This window comes from Crinia signifera, chromosome 5 (assembly GCF_055691185.1).
Source record: "Crinia signifera chromosome 5, ASM5569118v1, whole genome shotgun sequence".
Lineage (NCBI taxonomy): Eukaryota > Metazoa > Chordata > Amphibia > Anura > Myobatrachidae > Crinia > Crinia signifera.
The window spans coordinates 90,686,659-90,705,120 of NC_139221.1; the positions used below are offsets into that span (position 1 = coordinate 90,686,659).

The 18,462-nt window shown below is 45.4% G+C and overlaps 1 protein-coding gene across 3 annotated transcripts in view; it reads right to left on the bottom strand.

Annotated features, from left to right (window-relative positions):
- MPPE1 (metallophosphoesterase 1) overlaps positions 1–18,462 on the bottom strand; it is a 125,551-nt gene that overhangs the window by 13,237 nt on the left and 93,852 nt on the right. For all 3 annotated transcript variants that reach the window (XM_083187668.1, XM_083187669.1, XM_083187667.1), the window contains one exon: positions 16,160–16,297. In XM_083187668.1, the coding sequence (XP_083043794.1) occupies positions 16,160–16,297 (138 nt within the window). The remainder of the gene's footprint in view (positions 1–16,159; positions 16,298–18,462) is intronic.

Genomic DNA, 18,462 nt, shown 5'->3' on the forward strand with positions numbered 1-18,462 from the left:
GTAAAATGTAGAGTGCCTAACCCCCCCTTCCCCCAGTGTAAAGAGTGCCTAATCCCCCCCCAGTGTAAATAGTGCCTAACCCCCCCGTACCCCCACCTCCCCTCCCCTTGTACTTACCTGTGGGCAGTGGGGAGGCAGCGGGGGTCCATGCAGGATACAGGCAGTCCCAGTGCCTGATGAGACCTAGTAGTTCTCACTTTGCGCATATGTAATGAGTGCACGTGCATACTAATGAGCTGCTCATTACATATGCGCATATGTAATGAGCAGCTCATTAGTATGCACGTGCACTCATTACACATGCACAAAGTGAGAACTACTAAGGTCTTATCAGGCACTGGGACTGCCTGGAGGCTAAATAACGTTTAGGAGGCATTCCCACTGCCTCTTAAACGTTATTTTAACGTGTAGGACTCTGCTTTAAAAACGTGTTGAAATACCATTTAACTTTAAACGGTATTTCAACTCTGTCACTTTCCCACTGCAGCCTTAAACCGGGAAATTGCGCTGAAAATCGGCAATTTACCATTTTTTAGCTGCAGTGGGAAAGGGGCATAACTGGAAGCAAAGTACTAGCCCTAAAGAAACCGTGGGTGGGATGGCAGTTTCACTCTACATTTTCTCAGAACTCAAGAGGGGTTTCAGTCTTGATTAAGAAGACCGTTCCCTTCAGTCTAGATTGTAGCCAAATAGACCAATATGGCAGATACGTGTTTTTGAGGGCATTTATTACTTCCACTCTGGTACACATACTCGCCATATACATTCCCCCACCCTATGATAATTAAATTTTGAGAAAAGCAATTTCCTTTATAGCGATGTCACATACAACACCTATTCTTTGTATCGGTGATTATAACATTATGGATGCTATACTTGATAGATGGAGACCTAAGACACAAGCTAATGCTAAAGGAACGTCTCCAACACCCTTTTCAAAAATGATATCAGAACTAGGATTAATAGATATTTGGAGATTTCGTTTTCCACAGGATACTCAATATTCCTGCTATTCAACATCTTTTAATGCCTTCTCCCGTATAGATATGGCCCTTGTATCACCTGATCTGATGTCTAAGATTACAGAGGTGAATTATCTGGGAAAGGGAATATCTGATCACTCACCATTAGTATTGACTCTGGAAAGCCTAGTCCCTCAAGGAGTGAGATTTTGGAAATTGAATCCATTTTGGTTGTCATTAATGGGGGAAGGGGTTGAATTAATCTCTGAATGGGATAAATTTCATGAACATAATACCTCTTATCCTGATCCCACGGTAAAACACGATGCCTTCAAAGCAACAATCCGAGGTACTTTAATTAAGAGGGTAGCCCGGATTAAGGGAGAAAGCAGAAGGAAGGAACTTAATTTGGAGAAGGAGTGTCGCCAATTAGAAATGAAATTTCTGAGGTCTAGATCCCCCGCAGACCAAGAGCGGTGGACTGAGGCTAGCAAGAGATGGACTGACTATCTCCAGGAGAAATCTAGGAGAAGGCGGTTATTCTCTAGGCATAATCTATACTCACAAAATGATGTGGGGAGACGATATCTGGCCTTTCTCTCGAGAGACAATAGGAGTAATATAACGGTTAAGCAGATTCATAATTTAGAAGGAGATTTATGTAATACATCTACGGATATTCTTGAGGCGTTTGTTACATACTATAAAAACTTATATGCCTCAAGGGCAACATATAGAGAACAACAACTGGATAATTACCTTCAACAGATTACGTTCCCTACCCTATCTATGTATTTAGTAGCAGCACTGGATTCTCCATTTACGCTAAAAGAAGTAGAAAATGCTATAACATCAATTCCTAATAATAAGGCCCCAGGAAGCGATGGAATACCCATAGAACTTTATAAAAAATGTAAAGATTTTTTCGGTCCATATTTACTGAATCTGTTCAATACACAATTCAATCACGGTACTATCCCAACCTCCATGTCAGAGGCCATCATTATAGTAATTTTAAAACCAGATAAAGATCCAACCCTCACTGAATCTTATAGACCCATTTCGCTACTATCAACAGATGTTAAAATCTTAGCTAAGATCCTTTCAACTAGATTAAATTCAGTGATTACCACCAAAGCCTTCGATTCAGTAGAATGGAATTATCTGGGGAAGGTGCTGGATAAATTTGCCCCAGACAGGGCATCCAACCAGCTAGTAATAGCCAAGAAAACCCAAGCTGCGGCGAAAGCCAGGTGAACTTCTTATCCAGCTTTGGAATAAATGGATTTAAAAACTGTTCAATTTTCCTGCCAGTGGATTCCTTAAGGGATGTAACTTCAGGAATGGGGAGCGTAGATATCTGCACTAAACAAGCAATGTGCACGTCTATGGGAGGTGGGGATTTCCAATGCTTTCTATCATAGGGTAAGAACAAATGCTTAGTAAGAAGGAACTTCTTATTTGGATGAGCCTATGCCTTAAAGAGGTCCTATAACTGCGGAGAAGGAGGAAAAAAAACTGTAACTGTCTTCTGGTGTTTAAAGGGATCTGAGATGGTGGCGGAGGGTCGGTGTCCGTAATCTGCAGAACCTCCCTGACTGTCTTTACCAGTGCTTCAACTCTGACAAACTTTATATGCTCCTCCCTGGACTGGATCTCCCCATCTCTTCTTCCTCCTCATCTAATGGCAATAGTTCATCCGTCTGTTCTAAAGTACTGGAGGGGCGGGAGGGTCTTTTGTGTTTAGCAGAAGATCCCAAAGCAAGTTTTAACTTGCATTAAACTCTGTACAGATTGTAAGAAGCCCTAAACCCAAGCCAGTTACTCTTGCTTCATTGCAACACTCACTGTCAGCTCTGATCTAGTACTTGCTAGCTGCGTTGCTAAATCACGCACCGCCTGTGATAGGGAAACTGCCCATTCTGGTTCCTCCAGGGTAATGCGGACCGAGACCACCACCCGGGGTGCATCGGCAGAGCAACAATCACAAAGGCCGGTGAGGCAGAAACATTTTCCTTGCAAACTATACAAGTATAGGCATAAAGCCGGGAGCCCTCCTTTCCCTTGTGGGAGGATTTGGACCCACCTTTAGAAGACTTTCTCCGCAAGAGGATATAGCAAAAGGATTTCATAAATACTCACACCCAGATCAAAGAAGGAAAATGGGTAATGACAGGGGCAAAATCACTGGATTGGTAAACAACAAATAAGTAAGTGGTGCAGGTATCTGTAACTGAGTCCACCACAGAAGTAGCTGCTGTAAGGTAACAGCAGTACTAAGTATCTAGAAGGTATAACCCTCAAAAGACCCAGCAAGGAGTCCTTGCTACAGATCCCTCCAATGCAGTGTAAAAAGCAATCACTCTATAATCTATATTATATATGTATCTAGAGAGAGGGGGGTACAATTTTGATCCCAGCCACCAATATCATGAGGTAAGGTAGCAAAACAAGAACCTGGCCCACGGCAGTGCTTGTCAGGAAGGCAGGATTTCTCTCCTGAGCTCTGCAGAAAGCTTCTTTACCTCAGGTGTGCACAAATGCACTTCACTCTCTTGTACTGTAAACTGCTACCATGCAGTGGTAGCAGCAGCCCCTCAGCTAATAGAAAATGGCCGCCATGCTGAGGAAGGGAGGCGGACCTCTAAAGGAGAGAGAGGGAGTGACAAGCCCTCAGCGGGAAGCTGAATGAGACCCATGCAGAGGGTTGGGAGGGTGAATCTATGGGACATTCTGAGTCTCCCTTCTGGAGCCCATTCCGGGGACTGCCTCGCGCAATGCTTTGTCTCTGGTGGCCTAGCACGGGGTCCGAATGATCGGAGCCCCTGCTTCCAGGACCTCCAGTGCTGCCTGCCGCCGCCGAATGTGGTCAACAACCCTGGTCTGCCGGAGCTCCGCTTACCATCTGCCCGTGGGTTCAGCGCAGCGTCAGGTCTCCCAGTGGAGGGTCCTGGGCATCTAGCTTGGCAACAGCACAGGAGAAGCTGTATGCAGTAGCATTGTATATAGAATGCGCTAGCTGCAGCTGTGAAAAATATCAGATTATTACCTGGTAATATGTTTTCCTCTACTCCGCCATGACAAATGGGTTCCTCCCCACTGGGTAGTGCTTCGGAAAGGGAAAAAAAAAAGACACCAGCCCCTATAAGAAGGCACCTCCTCCTATCTCCAGTGTCTTTGCATTCGCCAGCTTCAAGACAAAAAACATCATTAATCCGCATAACACATTGTTAACAGCCACAAAATATCGGGACGGGAATATATGCTGCCATGGTGGAGTAGAGGAAAACATATTACCAGGTAATAATCTGATATTTCCTCTACCTCTTCCATGGCAGCCATGACAAATGGGTAATACCCTAGCAGTTAATAAATGGGAGGGCATACTCACAAACCAGAGTTACTTCACTCCAGACTTCAAATGAAATAATAAGGTTCTGCTTCAGCCTCCTTTTCTTATATCACTGCGCTAAGGACACTCCTCCCGACCATAGCATCTGATGATGACATCACATCAACACGATAATGTCTCTTGAAGGTATGAATTGATGACCATCCGGCCACTTTGCATAACTCCAATACCGAGGCGGATCCCTTCTCTGCCCAGGAGGATGCAATTGCCCTTGTGGAATGGGCCTTCAGTCCCACTGGAGGCTCTTTTTGCCTAATCTGATATGCCTTACAGATACAGGCCTTGATCCATCTATCCAATGTAGCTTTTGATGCAGCATGACCTTTGTTCACGCCTTCCGTTAAAACAAATAAATTCTTTGATTTTCGGATGTTTCTTGCAGTTTGCACATAAATCTTCAGAGCTCTAACAACATCCAGCCTGTGTAACTGCTCTTCTTTCACATTTGCCGGATTGGCGCAAAAAGAAGGCAGGACTATATCCTGATTAAATGTGAAAGTCCGATACGACTTTAGGTAAAAACTCAGGGTTTGTTCGTAGCACTACCTTGTCGTCAAAAAAATTTAAAAAAGGCTCCTCCGCCCAGAGTGCCTGCAACTCCAACACCCTCCTTGCAGAGGTTATTGCCACAAAAAAACTGACTTTCCATGAAAGTAACTTCAGCGTAGCCTCTTGTAGCGGCTCAAACGGTGCTTCCGTCAAAACTCCTAAAACTAAATTCATGTCCCACGGCGCCACTGGCGATCGAAACCTTGGTTTTATCCTTTTCGTAGCCTGGATAATCTGCGTATGTATCTGTTCTCTGCCAGATCCCAATCTAGCATTGCTCCCAATGCTGATACTTGCACTTTCAACGTACTTACTGACAAGTCCATTTGTTAGCCCGCCTGTAAAAACCCAAGTACTGAAGCCACTTCACTTGGTATATGTTGGTTTGAACTGCACCAGGACAAGTATCTCTTCCACACTCGATAATATACTCTAGATGTTGATTGTTTTCTTGCTTTCAGTAAAGTGCTAATTACTGAATCACCAAAGCCTTTAGATTTTAGTGTAGCGGTTTCAGAAGCCAGGCCGTCAGTTTCCATGCTGGTGGCTGCGGTTGACGTACTTGGCCTTGGCCTAGGAGATTGGGCCACAAAGGCAGGAACCATGGTCCGTCCACTGCCATTTGCATCACTGTAGCAAACCATGCCCTCCTTGGCCAATACGGAAGTATTGCTATTACCTCAGTCTCCTCTCTCTGTATCTTCCTCAATAGGCGTGGAATGACTGGAATCGGCGGGAAGACATATGCTCTGGACGTGTTCCACTCTGCTGTCAGAGCATCCACCTGCTCTTCTCGTGGATCTCAACCTTGAAAAGAACCTTGGGACTTTTTTGTTGCGATCTGTGGCCACCCCCATTTTTCTACTATCATACTTAACAGGTTGTCGTTGATCGCCCACTCGCCTGGCAGGCACTCCGTTCTGCTTAATGAGTCTGCAACCAGATTGTCTTTCCCTGCTAGAAAAACTGCCGACATGCTGTGTACATAACACTCTGCCCATTCCAATAAGTGGAATGTTATTTCCATGAGGCGTCGACTTCTCGTCCCGCCTTGCCGGTTTAAGTATGAGACTACTGCTCGATTGTCTGATCTTATATTTACATCTTTGGCTACACGCTGGTCCTGGAACTCCTGACACACCATGACCACCGCCTTCATTTCCCTGAGATTGGAATGTGCTGCTTGCCACCTTGGCGACCACCGTCCTTGTGCAATGAACTGACCGCATGTCGCTCCCCAGCCTCCTTGGCTGGCATTTGTTACCGTAACCTGGTTCACTACTGCAAATGACTTTCCTGCTTCTAGTCGTTCCACGTCTGACCACCAGGCCAAATCTGACTTTGCAGCCCTTGTTAGTATTATCCTCTGGGTAAGATCTTTGTTGTTCTTGTTCCACTGTGAAAGGAAACAGCTTTGGAACTTCCTTGTGTGGAACCTTGCCCATGGTACTCGCTCTAATGCATCCGCCATCAATCCCAGCATCTCCATGCAGTCTTGGGATAATACAACTGATCTCTTCATAATTGATCTCACTTGTGTACCAACTTTTCTCTTCTGGCTACCGTGAGAGAAACTCTCATGTTTTGAGTATCTGGCACCAGTTGACTCTTTTTTAAATTTATTAGCCATCCATGGCGCTCCAAACATTTGAGCACTAACTCTGGGGAGGTCGAGTGATAACTGACCTGCTGCAAACGGAATCTGAGAAACCGGTGATGGTTTGCGTAGATAGGTATATGTAGATAGGCGTCTTTCAAATCTATAGACGTCATGTAATCCGCGCGTTTTATGTCCGGGATTATAGATCTCACTGACTATCTTAAATGTTCGGCTTAATACAAACTTGTTCAAGCGTCTTAAGTCTAGAATGGCTCGAAAGCCTCCTGACGCCTTCTTTACCACGAAGAAGCGAGAAAACCATCCCTGCTTTTCTTGCCCCTTCGGAACCACTTAGACTACTCCTTGCCTTAGCATTTCCTCCAGACTTGCAAATAGCGCCTGTCTCTCCTCCATGTCGTTGGGTACTGGAGACTCCACAAAAAGACTTCCTGGAAGTCTCATAAATTCTATTCTGTAGCTGGACTGAATTATTTCCAGAACCCACCTGTCCGTGGTAGATTCTCGCCAAGCCTGATAAAACTGAGTGAGCCTGGTGCCAACTTTCTGTATTACGGCGTCATTGTTGCTCCTTTCGAAAAGGAGCCTTCCCTTCTTTCCCTCTTTGGCCACGAAAGGACGCCCTAGACATCCAGTTTCCTCTCCTATAAGCTCTTCCCGGCCTATAGGCCCTGGAATCTCTGTATTCATGATGCTGAAATCTATTAAATTTCGCTGGAACACTCTTTTTGACTGCTTTATCCTGGGGCAACCAGACTGATTTGCCCCCCGAGATTTTGGTAATCAGTTCGTCAAGCTGTTTCCCAAACAGATAATCCCCTTGGAATGGTAGGGATAACAATTTATTCTTTGACTGCACGTCAGCTGCCCATGGTTTCAACCACAGAGCCTGACGTGCTGCTGCTGCTGTGGCTCCTGCTCTAGCTGATAGGCGTATGGAGTCCATAGATACCTCACACATAAATTCTACAGCCAATTGAATATCTTGGACTGTTTTAATCAGTTCAGACCTCTTAATGTCATCCAAAATGTCCGCTTCTAGTTGCTGGCACCAACCCCGCATTACACGAGAAGTAACTGCCATAGCAGCCGCCGGCATCAGGGAAGCCCCTGCCACAATGTACTGCTTTTTTAGACCCAACTCAATCCTACGCTCCATAGGATCTTTGAAGATATTGACATCTTCCAAGGGAAGTGTAGTTTTCTTTGACACTCTAGAAATAGCTGCGTCAACCTTTGGCGCCTCTTCCCATGTCGACACCTGATCTTTGTCGAACGGATACATCTTTGTTACTCTAGCGGATACAGCCACCCTCTTATCTGGGTGTTTCCACTCCTCAGCAATAATTGCTTTAAAAGTCTGAGACAAGGGAAAAGTTTTCCCCTTCCTTTTCTTGTCTTTGAACAACAATTCTTGTAAGTTGAGATCCTCTTGTTGGTCCTCAATATTGAGAGCCCTATGAATAAGCTCTAGCAGGTTATTAATCATATCTGGATTAAAGTCCTCCAACTTATCCTGTGATATGTCTCACAGTCCAATGGATTTCTTTACATATAAGAATATCTACCAGTCCTATAGTTATGCCCTGGAAACTGCCAAACAAACATATTTCCAAACTCTCATTTCTGCTCAAGCTTCTAACCCAAAATGACTTTTTAATACATTTAAATCCCTTCTCAACCCTCCCTCACCCAAGCCACCAACCACTATCCATGCACAAGATCTTGCTTCCTACTTCAGGGATAAGATTGACAAGATCAGAGATGAATTGGTATGCTCCAACTCAGTTGGTGATATGCTCAATTCCATACCTGAGCCCTCTGAAGCATTTGCTTCATTTGATCCCACAAATGAAGATGAAGTATCTGCACTTTTCTCTGCCTCCCACTCTACTACCTCTCCTCTTGACCCTATACCCTCGCAAATAAGTAAATCTCTGTCTCCTGTGCTCATTCCAATCTTAACTAAAATCTGTAACCTCTCTTTCTCTACTGGTGTCTTTCCTTCATTGTTCAAACAAGCAGTTATTACTCCGATTCTAAAAAAACAGAATTCTGATCCAAGCTCTCTCTCAAACTACCGTCCCATTTCTCAACTTCCATGCACCTCCAAACTACTTGAAAGACTTGCTTATACTCGCCTCACACACTTTCTTAACTCGCACAACTTAATGGACCCGCATCAGTCAGGCTTTCGTGCCCAACACTCCACAGAGACAGCACTGACTAAAGTTGTGAATGATCTGGTCACTGCTAAGTCTAAAGGCCACTACTCACTACTAATTCTTCTAGATCTCTCTGCTGCTTTTGACACTGTTGACCACACACTTCTCATACAAACACTACAATCCATAGGTCTTAAAGACACAGCCCTCTCTTGGTTCTCATCCTACCTCTCTAACCTCTCCTTTAGTGTTCGTTTCTCTGATTCTACCTCCTCTTCGCTACCTCTTTCAGTTGGAGTACCTCAGGGTTCAGTTTTAGGTCCCCTGCTTTTCTCAATCTATACCTCATCTCTTGGCAAACTAATCAGCTCCTTTGGATTTCAGTATCATCTATATGCGGATGATACTCAGCTCTACCTATCCTCCCCGGACCTGTCCCCATCTGTATTGAGCCGTGTCTCTGAATGCCTTTCTGCTGTTTCATCCTGGATGTCATCTCGCCACCTCAAACTTAATATCTCAAAAACAGAATTAATTATATTTCCGCCAATAAATAGTAGTTACCAACCTGATATCTCTATCGCTGTTGAGAAGATGACAATCACTCCTACCTCTCAAGCTCGCTGCCTAGGTGTTATCCTTGACTCAGAACTTTCCTTTGTACCCCACATTCAATCTGTCTCAAAATCATGCCACATGCACCTAAAAAACATTTAAAATTCGCCCTTACCTTACACAAGACACTGCAAAAACTCTAATCCATGCTCTCATCATCTCACGCATTGATTATTGCAATAGTCTCCTTATTGGCCTTCCCCAATACAGACTCTCACCACTACAGTCCATTATGAATGCAGCTGCAAGGCTAATCTTCCTAGCCAGACGTTCATCGTCTGCAAAGCTACTCTGTCAGTCACTTCATTGGTTACCTGTATTCTACCGTATTCAATACAAAATTCTTTTACTTACACACAAAGCCATAAACCAAACTACACCAACATACATATCCTCTCTTATCTCAAAATATCATCCAACATGACCTCTACGCTGCTCCCAAGATCTGCGTCTCTCATCCACACTCATTACCCGCTCCCATTCCCGACTGCAGGACTTTCTTCGGGCTGCACCCACTCTGTGGAATGCCCTCCCAAGCACAATAAGACTCTCCTCCAGTCTCCAAACCTATAAGCGTTCCCTGAAGACTCATCTCTTCAGGCAAGCTTATCAAATTCCAGAACCAGTCATAGAACCTTGCGTTCTGGTGGAATCGATGCAATAAAGAATACAGTATCTGTCCTTATGTATCAATGCCTATTTCCCTATAGATTGTAAGCTTGCGAGCAGGGCCCTCCTACATTTTGACTGTCTGTAAATACCCTGTTTTGTTGTTTCACTGTCTGCTATTGTAAAGCGCAACGGAATATGCTGCGCTATATAAGAAACTGTTAATAAATAAATAAATATGTCCTGATTCTCATCCAGATCCTGACCCAGCACAGGTTATGTCCTCCACAGAGTCATCCGACTCGTCACTTAAGACCACATGCTTTCTCTTCCCTGACATCTTGCTCAGGTCTTCCTTTGTGACAAATGTCCCCGCTAATGCTGTTTTCAGCATATACACCAGGTTCGTCATTTGAGCCATGGGTAGAGGCTGAGGGGCCTTACACTCCTCACAGAGGCTGCCCACATGCTTTTCAGATAAAGCTTTATCGCATGCAATACATTTAGATGAGTGCACCCTCTTGTGTTTGGCTTTACTCTCCTTCTCCTTTCTGGCCTCTGACCTGCAACAGCCCAAACACCATGTTTCATTATCCTTCCACATCCAAATGCACCTTCCCCTTGAGCACAAAAAAAGGATTTTCCAAAACCAAAACTAAAAGAAAAAAACACCAAAAATAATTCTGCTTGTGGCTTACCCTGATTTTTTAGCTGCCTGACGATTTTCCTCCTCCATTTTACAACCAGCGGTGCGCTCTGAACACTAAGGCCCTTATTCTGGTTGGTGCGGACATGTCCGCGTGCGTTCGTTCCGCCGATGGTTTGTGTCTGCGCATGTGCAGAGGCATATCTGCGCATGTGCGAAAGGGACATACGTCCAAATTCCGCATGAATTGTTTACACTACGAACAGGGGGAGGAGAGGGGCGTGAAGGGCTGTTTGGCCTCATTAACATATGCATACGCCCCGCGTTTCATGGGCGTTCCCATGAAAACGCTGGGCATACGTATGGTAATGCGGCCGTGACGCACGTGTAGGGGGCGGACATATGACATTGCCGGATGTCAGCTGCCCACCCAGATCTCTGCTTTTGCACGGAGAAATGCCCGAGTGGTCTGAGCTCGCTGGAGCTGCCTGACCGCTCAGTCCTGCATTCGATGGTATGCGACCATCGAATGATGGGGGAGGTTCCCAGAGATGGAGCAGGTGTATACATGAGAAATCCACTCGTGCTCCGTGCGGTCAGCAGCTTACCGCATTCGGACGGAGTGAGCGATCCGTACGGAAGGCGGGGCTCCGGCCGCACAGACCAGAATAAGGCCCTTAATAACAGATAACAATTATCTCTCATACATAGGACCAAAAAACCCAGCAACACAAAAAATCCTTGCTGAGTATACCTGCTCCAAACAGAACACACACTTGGATGCTTCCACAAACAAGACAATATCCGACTCCCTGCACAATAAAAAGAACAAACTTATTCAGACACCAGGGACCCAGACATTTAGTGTGGCATGGAACTCAAGGCTGGAACCATGCCACACTTTCACTGTGTTTCTAAGTAATACCGCTGTGAAAAAAGAAAGTTCAGGGCTCACCACAGTCCGCACAGAAAACCGCATCTCTCAAGGCGCCATCACACGCGCTGCATACACGCCGCTGCACAACACAGACCCAGACGCCGGCTTACTTCCGCCCTTAATAGGACGGAAGACGTCATCAGCCGGTGCCACGCACCACTGCTGACGTCCGCCCGCTTTCACCATGGATTAACCCAGGCCAGGCGTGCTGTGGCAACGCTATCCCGCTCCGCCATGAGCAACATGCCTGCGGACGCCGCCACTTGTAGCTGCCCCCGGAGGGGTCCGCATGCGGCCAGGAGATCTCCTCACCTCCATTAAGGGCTCTGCCTGCCCTCCCCTTCTGCCGGTCCACCGGAGCTGCCGCAGAGGGATCACAATCTTTACAGCCCAGGGTAAGCCACCTCCTCACACTACCCAGAAAGGGAAAAAAAAAAAAAGACACTGGAGATAGGAGGTGGTGCCTTCTTATAGGGGCTGGTGTCTTTTTTTTCCCTTTCCGAAGCACTACCCAGTGGGGAGGAACCCATTTGTCATGGCTGCCATGGGGGAGGTAGAGGAAAAAGTGAATTCAGAGCTAAAAACTGCATGCTCCTAAAAGTGTGCCCTTTCCTGAGGCACCAAGGAAACAAACTGTCTGGCCTGTGGCAAGCTGGGCATAGGAGGGGAGGAGCCTCTCCGTGCTGCACGCCAGAAATTTGAACTCCATGGTGCTTGGCTCAGAGGACCTGCAATACCCATGGTCCCAAGGCAAACAACCTCCCGCTGAAGCACTAGCCATACTCTGGCAGAATGGGTCCGCTTAATTATGTTGGCATTTAGCATGGTGAGACTAATTGTGGTTTTCAGATGAGTCTGTCACTGTTGGCTTTAGGCTGACGGGTAGACATTTTGGCAAGGTCACTATTTCCCATGGGTGATGTAAACATTGTATTTCACAACAGTAAGCATACTCGCCACTGTAGCTGTTCGTGGAACTCACACACGTCATCTCCAGAATATAGTAGAAATCTCACAATGATATTAGAATTTTCAGCATTGAATAATGCTAAATTTCCCTAAATACTGTGCATAAAAATGATATGGTATAAGGAATAGAAATGCTGTCATTAACGACAGCAATGATGCAGGATCATGGCAGAACGGGCCCAACTTCAGAAGCTGTCGGGCCCGTTCTGCCGATAACAGCCGTGGATTGTCGTTATCTGGGCCGCAGATCGACAATCCACGGGCGTTTTCACGGCCACGCCCCCTTTGCGCCCATCGGCAGGCGGGACATTGAATCCCATCTGTCGTTATGCAGTCGATCTGACCGCAAACGGGCCAGGATCAGGGCTATCGGCGAGGATCGACAGCCGTGATCTCAGATTGCATACCCCCCTAAATGGAAAGAAACCCCCATAAGAACAGCCATTTTTGGAGGATCTGTGCAAAATCGAAGTAAACCGATTGGCTATTCTATAAGAGAACCTTGTCATCTTCCTTCACTAACAAATGCACTGCCGGACGGGGAAGCACAGTGATCTATATCTGCTTCCATCTCTTTGGTTCCTATAAGAGCTTGTCCCAGCAAGAAAAACATTGCATCTATCGACAAAATTACATTTTCCCTTCACAAACGTACCCAATAAATTCTCATCACAAACATGTTAAATATGGGGACTGCGATAAGTAGACCCAAAAGTATTTTTTATTCATTAACATCTGATAATGTCCATGGTAATAATGCACCTGGTGTGTGGCAATTATATATTTATTAAATATAAAGGAAAATAGTACTGAGAACACCCACTGTAGCCATAAAGGTTATATCCCAAGCTCATACTGTGATTTGTGTCCTGCCTGTTCCTCGTACTGGTATAATGGCAACATAAGGCAATACACATGTATATTCCTCATACTGTCTGTTCCTCATGCTCATATGATGGCGACATAAGGCAATACACCTGTATATAGTGCAAGGCCCCAAACATACTTATTTGGAGTAAAATGAGAAAAAACAGAGTACTGTATGGCTTATTGAGAACAGCACAATACCAGAAAGTCCCTTACTGTTCTCAGTTTTCCTCAACTCTGTCTCTTTCTAAGGGACAGATATAAACATGCCTTGAGCCACATGGCTATGTTTACAGTACAAAGTGGCGGCTACAGTAAGCTACCTTTGCCCAACGGATTTGAGCACCGCTCACATTTAGCCCCGTGTTTATACTGGCTGAGTGCCACTTTACATATTCAGCTCCAAGCCGCTTTATACAAATAGGCCATAGGAAAAATTCAATTCGCCCCATTCATTTAATAGGGAAGTAGAAGAAGGGTGCTCGGGGTTATTCTTTTAGAGCCTCTTTTTTTTTCCACCTGTTTCAGGTTAATCCATACAACCAGAATACGTTCCTGGACCTATGAGCTAATGTGATTACAGCAACCAAAAAAAGAGAGATATTTTAATAGTGGGAATTTATCTACCCAGACCCCTGAAAAATCCCTGTTAAATAAAAGGAAGCTGGCAGATTGCATTTTTTTTTTTTACAGTTTCTTATATAGCGCAGCATAATCCATTGCCCAGGGGTTTTAAAAATAAAAAACAAAGGTTAATATCAGAGGTAAAAATACACCTGTCTGTAGGTAGAGAGAACTTAAAGAAAATCCAGATAAATAAGTATTTAATATCACAATAAAATGGTTTCTTTAAATAAAAAAACAAAAAGTGCTTAACTATACACTCATTTACCCATTTCTTTGTTATTCCTGAGCAATATATCAGTGTATACATAAAACATGCGTGCTAGGTTTTCTGTATCTGAAAGCATTTGCCTCAATAGGCCTCAATATACTGAATGGCTATTTCAACACTTATGGCAGAGGACACAAGTACAGGTCGAGTCTCCCTTATTGTATATTCCAAAAAACGGATATATTCCGAAAACAGTGATTTTTCACAATATTCCGTATTTGTTTTGTTTTTTTGGTTCCCCTCCCCACCTCTTTTTTCATACTTACCTTGTCCCCTGGTGTCCACAGTGGCCATCGGAATCCTCTTCAGCGGCATCCCCGATCCCAAGGATGCATTGTGCGAGCGCGCCGGTGACGTCAATGGCATAATGCATCCCTGGGACCAGAGATGCCGCTGAAGAGGATTCCGATGGCTGCCACGGACACCGAGGAGCAAGATAAGGGACAATGTTTCGATTTATTCAATCTTCTTCAGGAAAGTACAGAACACTTATAGAGACCAATACAATCCCCACGTGGTACAGTGTGAAAATGCTGCGTCATATCCCGTCGGACAGGTCCCAAGGTTATGAAGTCATGAATAAATAAAAAATTACAATGGAAACATACTGTACTCAAAGAAATTGTAAATTACTTCTATATAAAAAAAAAAAATTCCGGCAAACATGGAAAAGATACAATATACGGCAGAGCAGCATCATTGGTATATATGCATACAGTACAGATGGTGCACCATTTGGGCTCAACGAGCAATTATCTCTCAACAGTTTCATTTAAAAGATACTCTGTTTCTCGGTGTCTCACTATCATTCTCTGTACTGTATGCATATATAACAATGATGCCGCTCTGCCGCATAATGTATTTTTATCATGTTTGCCGGATTTTTTTGTATACAAGTTGTTTCAACTTTATTTGACTACAGTATGTTTCCATGGGAATCGTTTAATTTGTTCATGATGTCATAACCTTGGGACCCGGGGATGACGACCGTACATAACACTTTCACACTGTACCGTGGTACAGTGTGAAAGTGTTATGTACGGTCGTCATCCCCGGGTCCCAAGGTTATGACATCATGAACAAATTAAACGATTGTATTTGTCTATGTGTATTTGTATTTGTCTATGTGTATTTGTATTTGTCTATGTGTATTTGTCAAATTGTGATTGTATTTGTCTATATAAATGTACGGTACTTTCCTGAAGAAGATTGAATGAAATGAAACACCTTTACCTGGGCCTGTACCCACGAACATATATACTACTACCTGGGGGGATGCAGTTAAAATCCCAGCGGTCTGGATCCCGGCATTCAGAATCCCGACGCCGGAATCCCGACCGCCGAAATCCCGACACATTCTTCCTCCGTGGGTGTCCACGACACCCCTGGAGGGAGAATAAATTAGTGTGCCGAGCGTAGCGAGGCACTGGGCCCGCTGCGTGGCGAGTGCAGCGAGCCCGCAAGGGGGGGCGATCCACGTCCCCCCCTTGTCGGGATTTTGGCTGTCGGGATTCCGGCGTCGGGATTCTGAACGCCGGGATCCCGACCGCCGGGATTCAGTACTGAATCCCTACCTGGGAAGGCACCCGGTGCCTACAAAAAATAAATGCTATCCCAAAGGAGTGCTGAGCAACACCTCTGTCTATCTATACACACACACACACATTGGGGGAAATTTACTAAGATGTGTATTCTACTTCACATGTGATGTTGCTCTGGGCAACCAATCAGACCCTGTCTACTATCTTCTAAAGGGTGCTAAATAAATAAGTAGATTCTGAATGGTTGCCCATAGCAACATCACATGTGAAGTAGAATACACATCTTAGTAAATTTCCCCCATTGTATTCTTTGTTACCCAAATTAATATAATCGTATCTATCTTTACATATTCAAAAGCCTAGCAGAGCCATACCATCATGAAGCTCGGGTTATTTCTATTCCTCCAGCTGAACGAGGGTACACTGATCTCTGGGATATCTCCATGGAGCACGGTGCAAGCACTGTGGGTGTGGCCACTTAAGATCAGCCTTGGTTGAACCAACTGCAGCAGCTATAAAAGAGCACAGAGAATCTATAAACATTTGGACACTTGATCCACCACATCAAAATGGCAAACTAGAATATGTGAATGGTTAAATAATAACAAGACATTTAAATGTGGGCAACACACTGGTGCATTTATTAGTCTTGCTGTCTCGCAACAGTGGTATCATGGTTTTAATTCCGTGGGGCCCCATCTGTGAGGAGTTTTTATGTTTTCCATGTTTTCTATAATGCCAGAATGTGTCTCAACTAAACATTCCTGTTGGGGGTATGCGGGTTGACACTGCGCTCACTGATGCAACCTTGTGGTAGCTGCTTGTCTCCAAGGGAGGGAGGCCACCCTCCAAAAAGATAATATGGGAGCAGGGGGTATGGAGACCTGCGCTTTGGTACTGCTAACTGTGGGTGAACTATGCAGTATGAGTACTCGTGCAGGGTCATAGTGTGCTGTGACAGAATAAACTGATTTAACCAATATACTGAGGCAGGTACTGAGTGAAGAGCTGTAAACAAGTGAATAAAGTAAAATAAATTTGCTTTATTTGGCTAATAGTACAGGAAGGAAGGGGGTGGTGATGAACCTAGGCTGAGGACAGGGCAGGGGAGTGGATGGGCAGTGGGGGCAAAGGCACTGGGAGCGGCTTGCAACAGTTCCACTGGCGGGTAGTCGTGGCGCGGGAGGCTGGCGTCCCGTCCTCCACGCGGTGCACGCTTACCTTGCTTCTTACGTCCCTCGGTGTCGGCTCTCTTGCCTGTGTCAGCTGCTGGTCCCCACAGCGTCTCATGGTTCAGGGGCGGCTTGCGAAACAGGACGGCGTCACTGGACTCCGCCTGCTTGCTGACCGAATCCCGGGCCGGGCGCTGTGCGCTCAACTCCACTGGACGGAGGAGACTTAGTGAGGGTTTCGGTAGGTCTCTCCAACGTGTGTCGACCTTGCGGCCTTCTTCAGGAGTTGCTGTGGTTTGAATGAGATGACCGGGGGTATTTCAAGGGGATCCTGTGGGCGTGTGTCAAAGCGGTCAAACGGCCATCTTTGTGAGTAATATATGTGTTTTCTCTAGAGAAAGCACATATTACTCACTATACGTCTAAGACTATTTCTCACAATGCGGGAATCCACTACAGACTTAAGGGCATGTTTTCCCACATCAAAGATGGCCGTTTGACAGCTTTGACACACGCCCACAGGATCCCCTTGAAATACCCCCGGTCATCTCATTCAAACCACAGCAACTCCCTGAAGAAGGCCGCAAGGTTGACACGCGTTGGAGAGACATACCGAAACCCTCACTAAGTCTCCTCAGTCAAGTGGAGTTGAGCGCACAGCGCCCGGCCCGGGATTCGGTCAGCAAGCAGACGGAGTCCAGTGACGCCGTCCTGTTTCGCAAGCCGCCCCTGAGCCGTGAGACACTGTGGGGACCAGCAGCTGACGCAGGCAAGAGAGCCGACACCGAGGGACGTAAGAAGCAAGGTAAGCGTGCACCGCGTGGAGGATGGGACGCTAGCCTCCCGCTCCACGACTACCTGCCAGTGGAACTGTTGCAAGCCTCTCCCAGTGACTTTGCCCCCACTGCCCATCCCCTGCCCTGAGCCTAGGTTCATCACCACCCCCTTCCTTCCTGTACTATTAGCCAAATAAAGCAAATTTATTTTACTTTATTCACTTGTTTACAGCTCTTCACTCAGTACCTGCCTCAGTATATTGGTTAAATCAGTTTATTCTGTCACAGCACACTATTAGCCTGCACGAGTACTCATACTGCATAGTTCACCCACAGTTAGCAGTACCAAAGCGCAGGTCTCCATACCCCCTGCTCCCAAACATTCCTGTTGGCGGTAGTTGCCAGTGAGCTTTTACAGTATATGGATTAAGCTGTATATACTAAGATAGCACGTCCCCCTGGTGTCAACAGGCGGTCCAGCCGACACTTAGGGAAGAGACGTTTTGTACTTATGATTAAAAGGAATTAAGTGCTAAGGGACGCCGCATGAGCCCTAGTTTTTAAATTAGCACTATTTGTTCACTTGTCCTTGTTATATGTTTTATGTAGTCTGTCATATTTCGCAGCATCCTCTCTTTTATATGTTGAATTAATAAAAGTTATTTTTTAAGTCGTTCTTATTTACTGTGGTGCACCACTATCGTGACAAACTGCTCTTTCCTCTTTCAA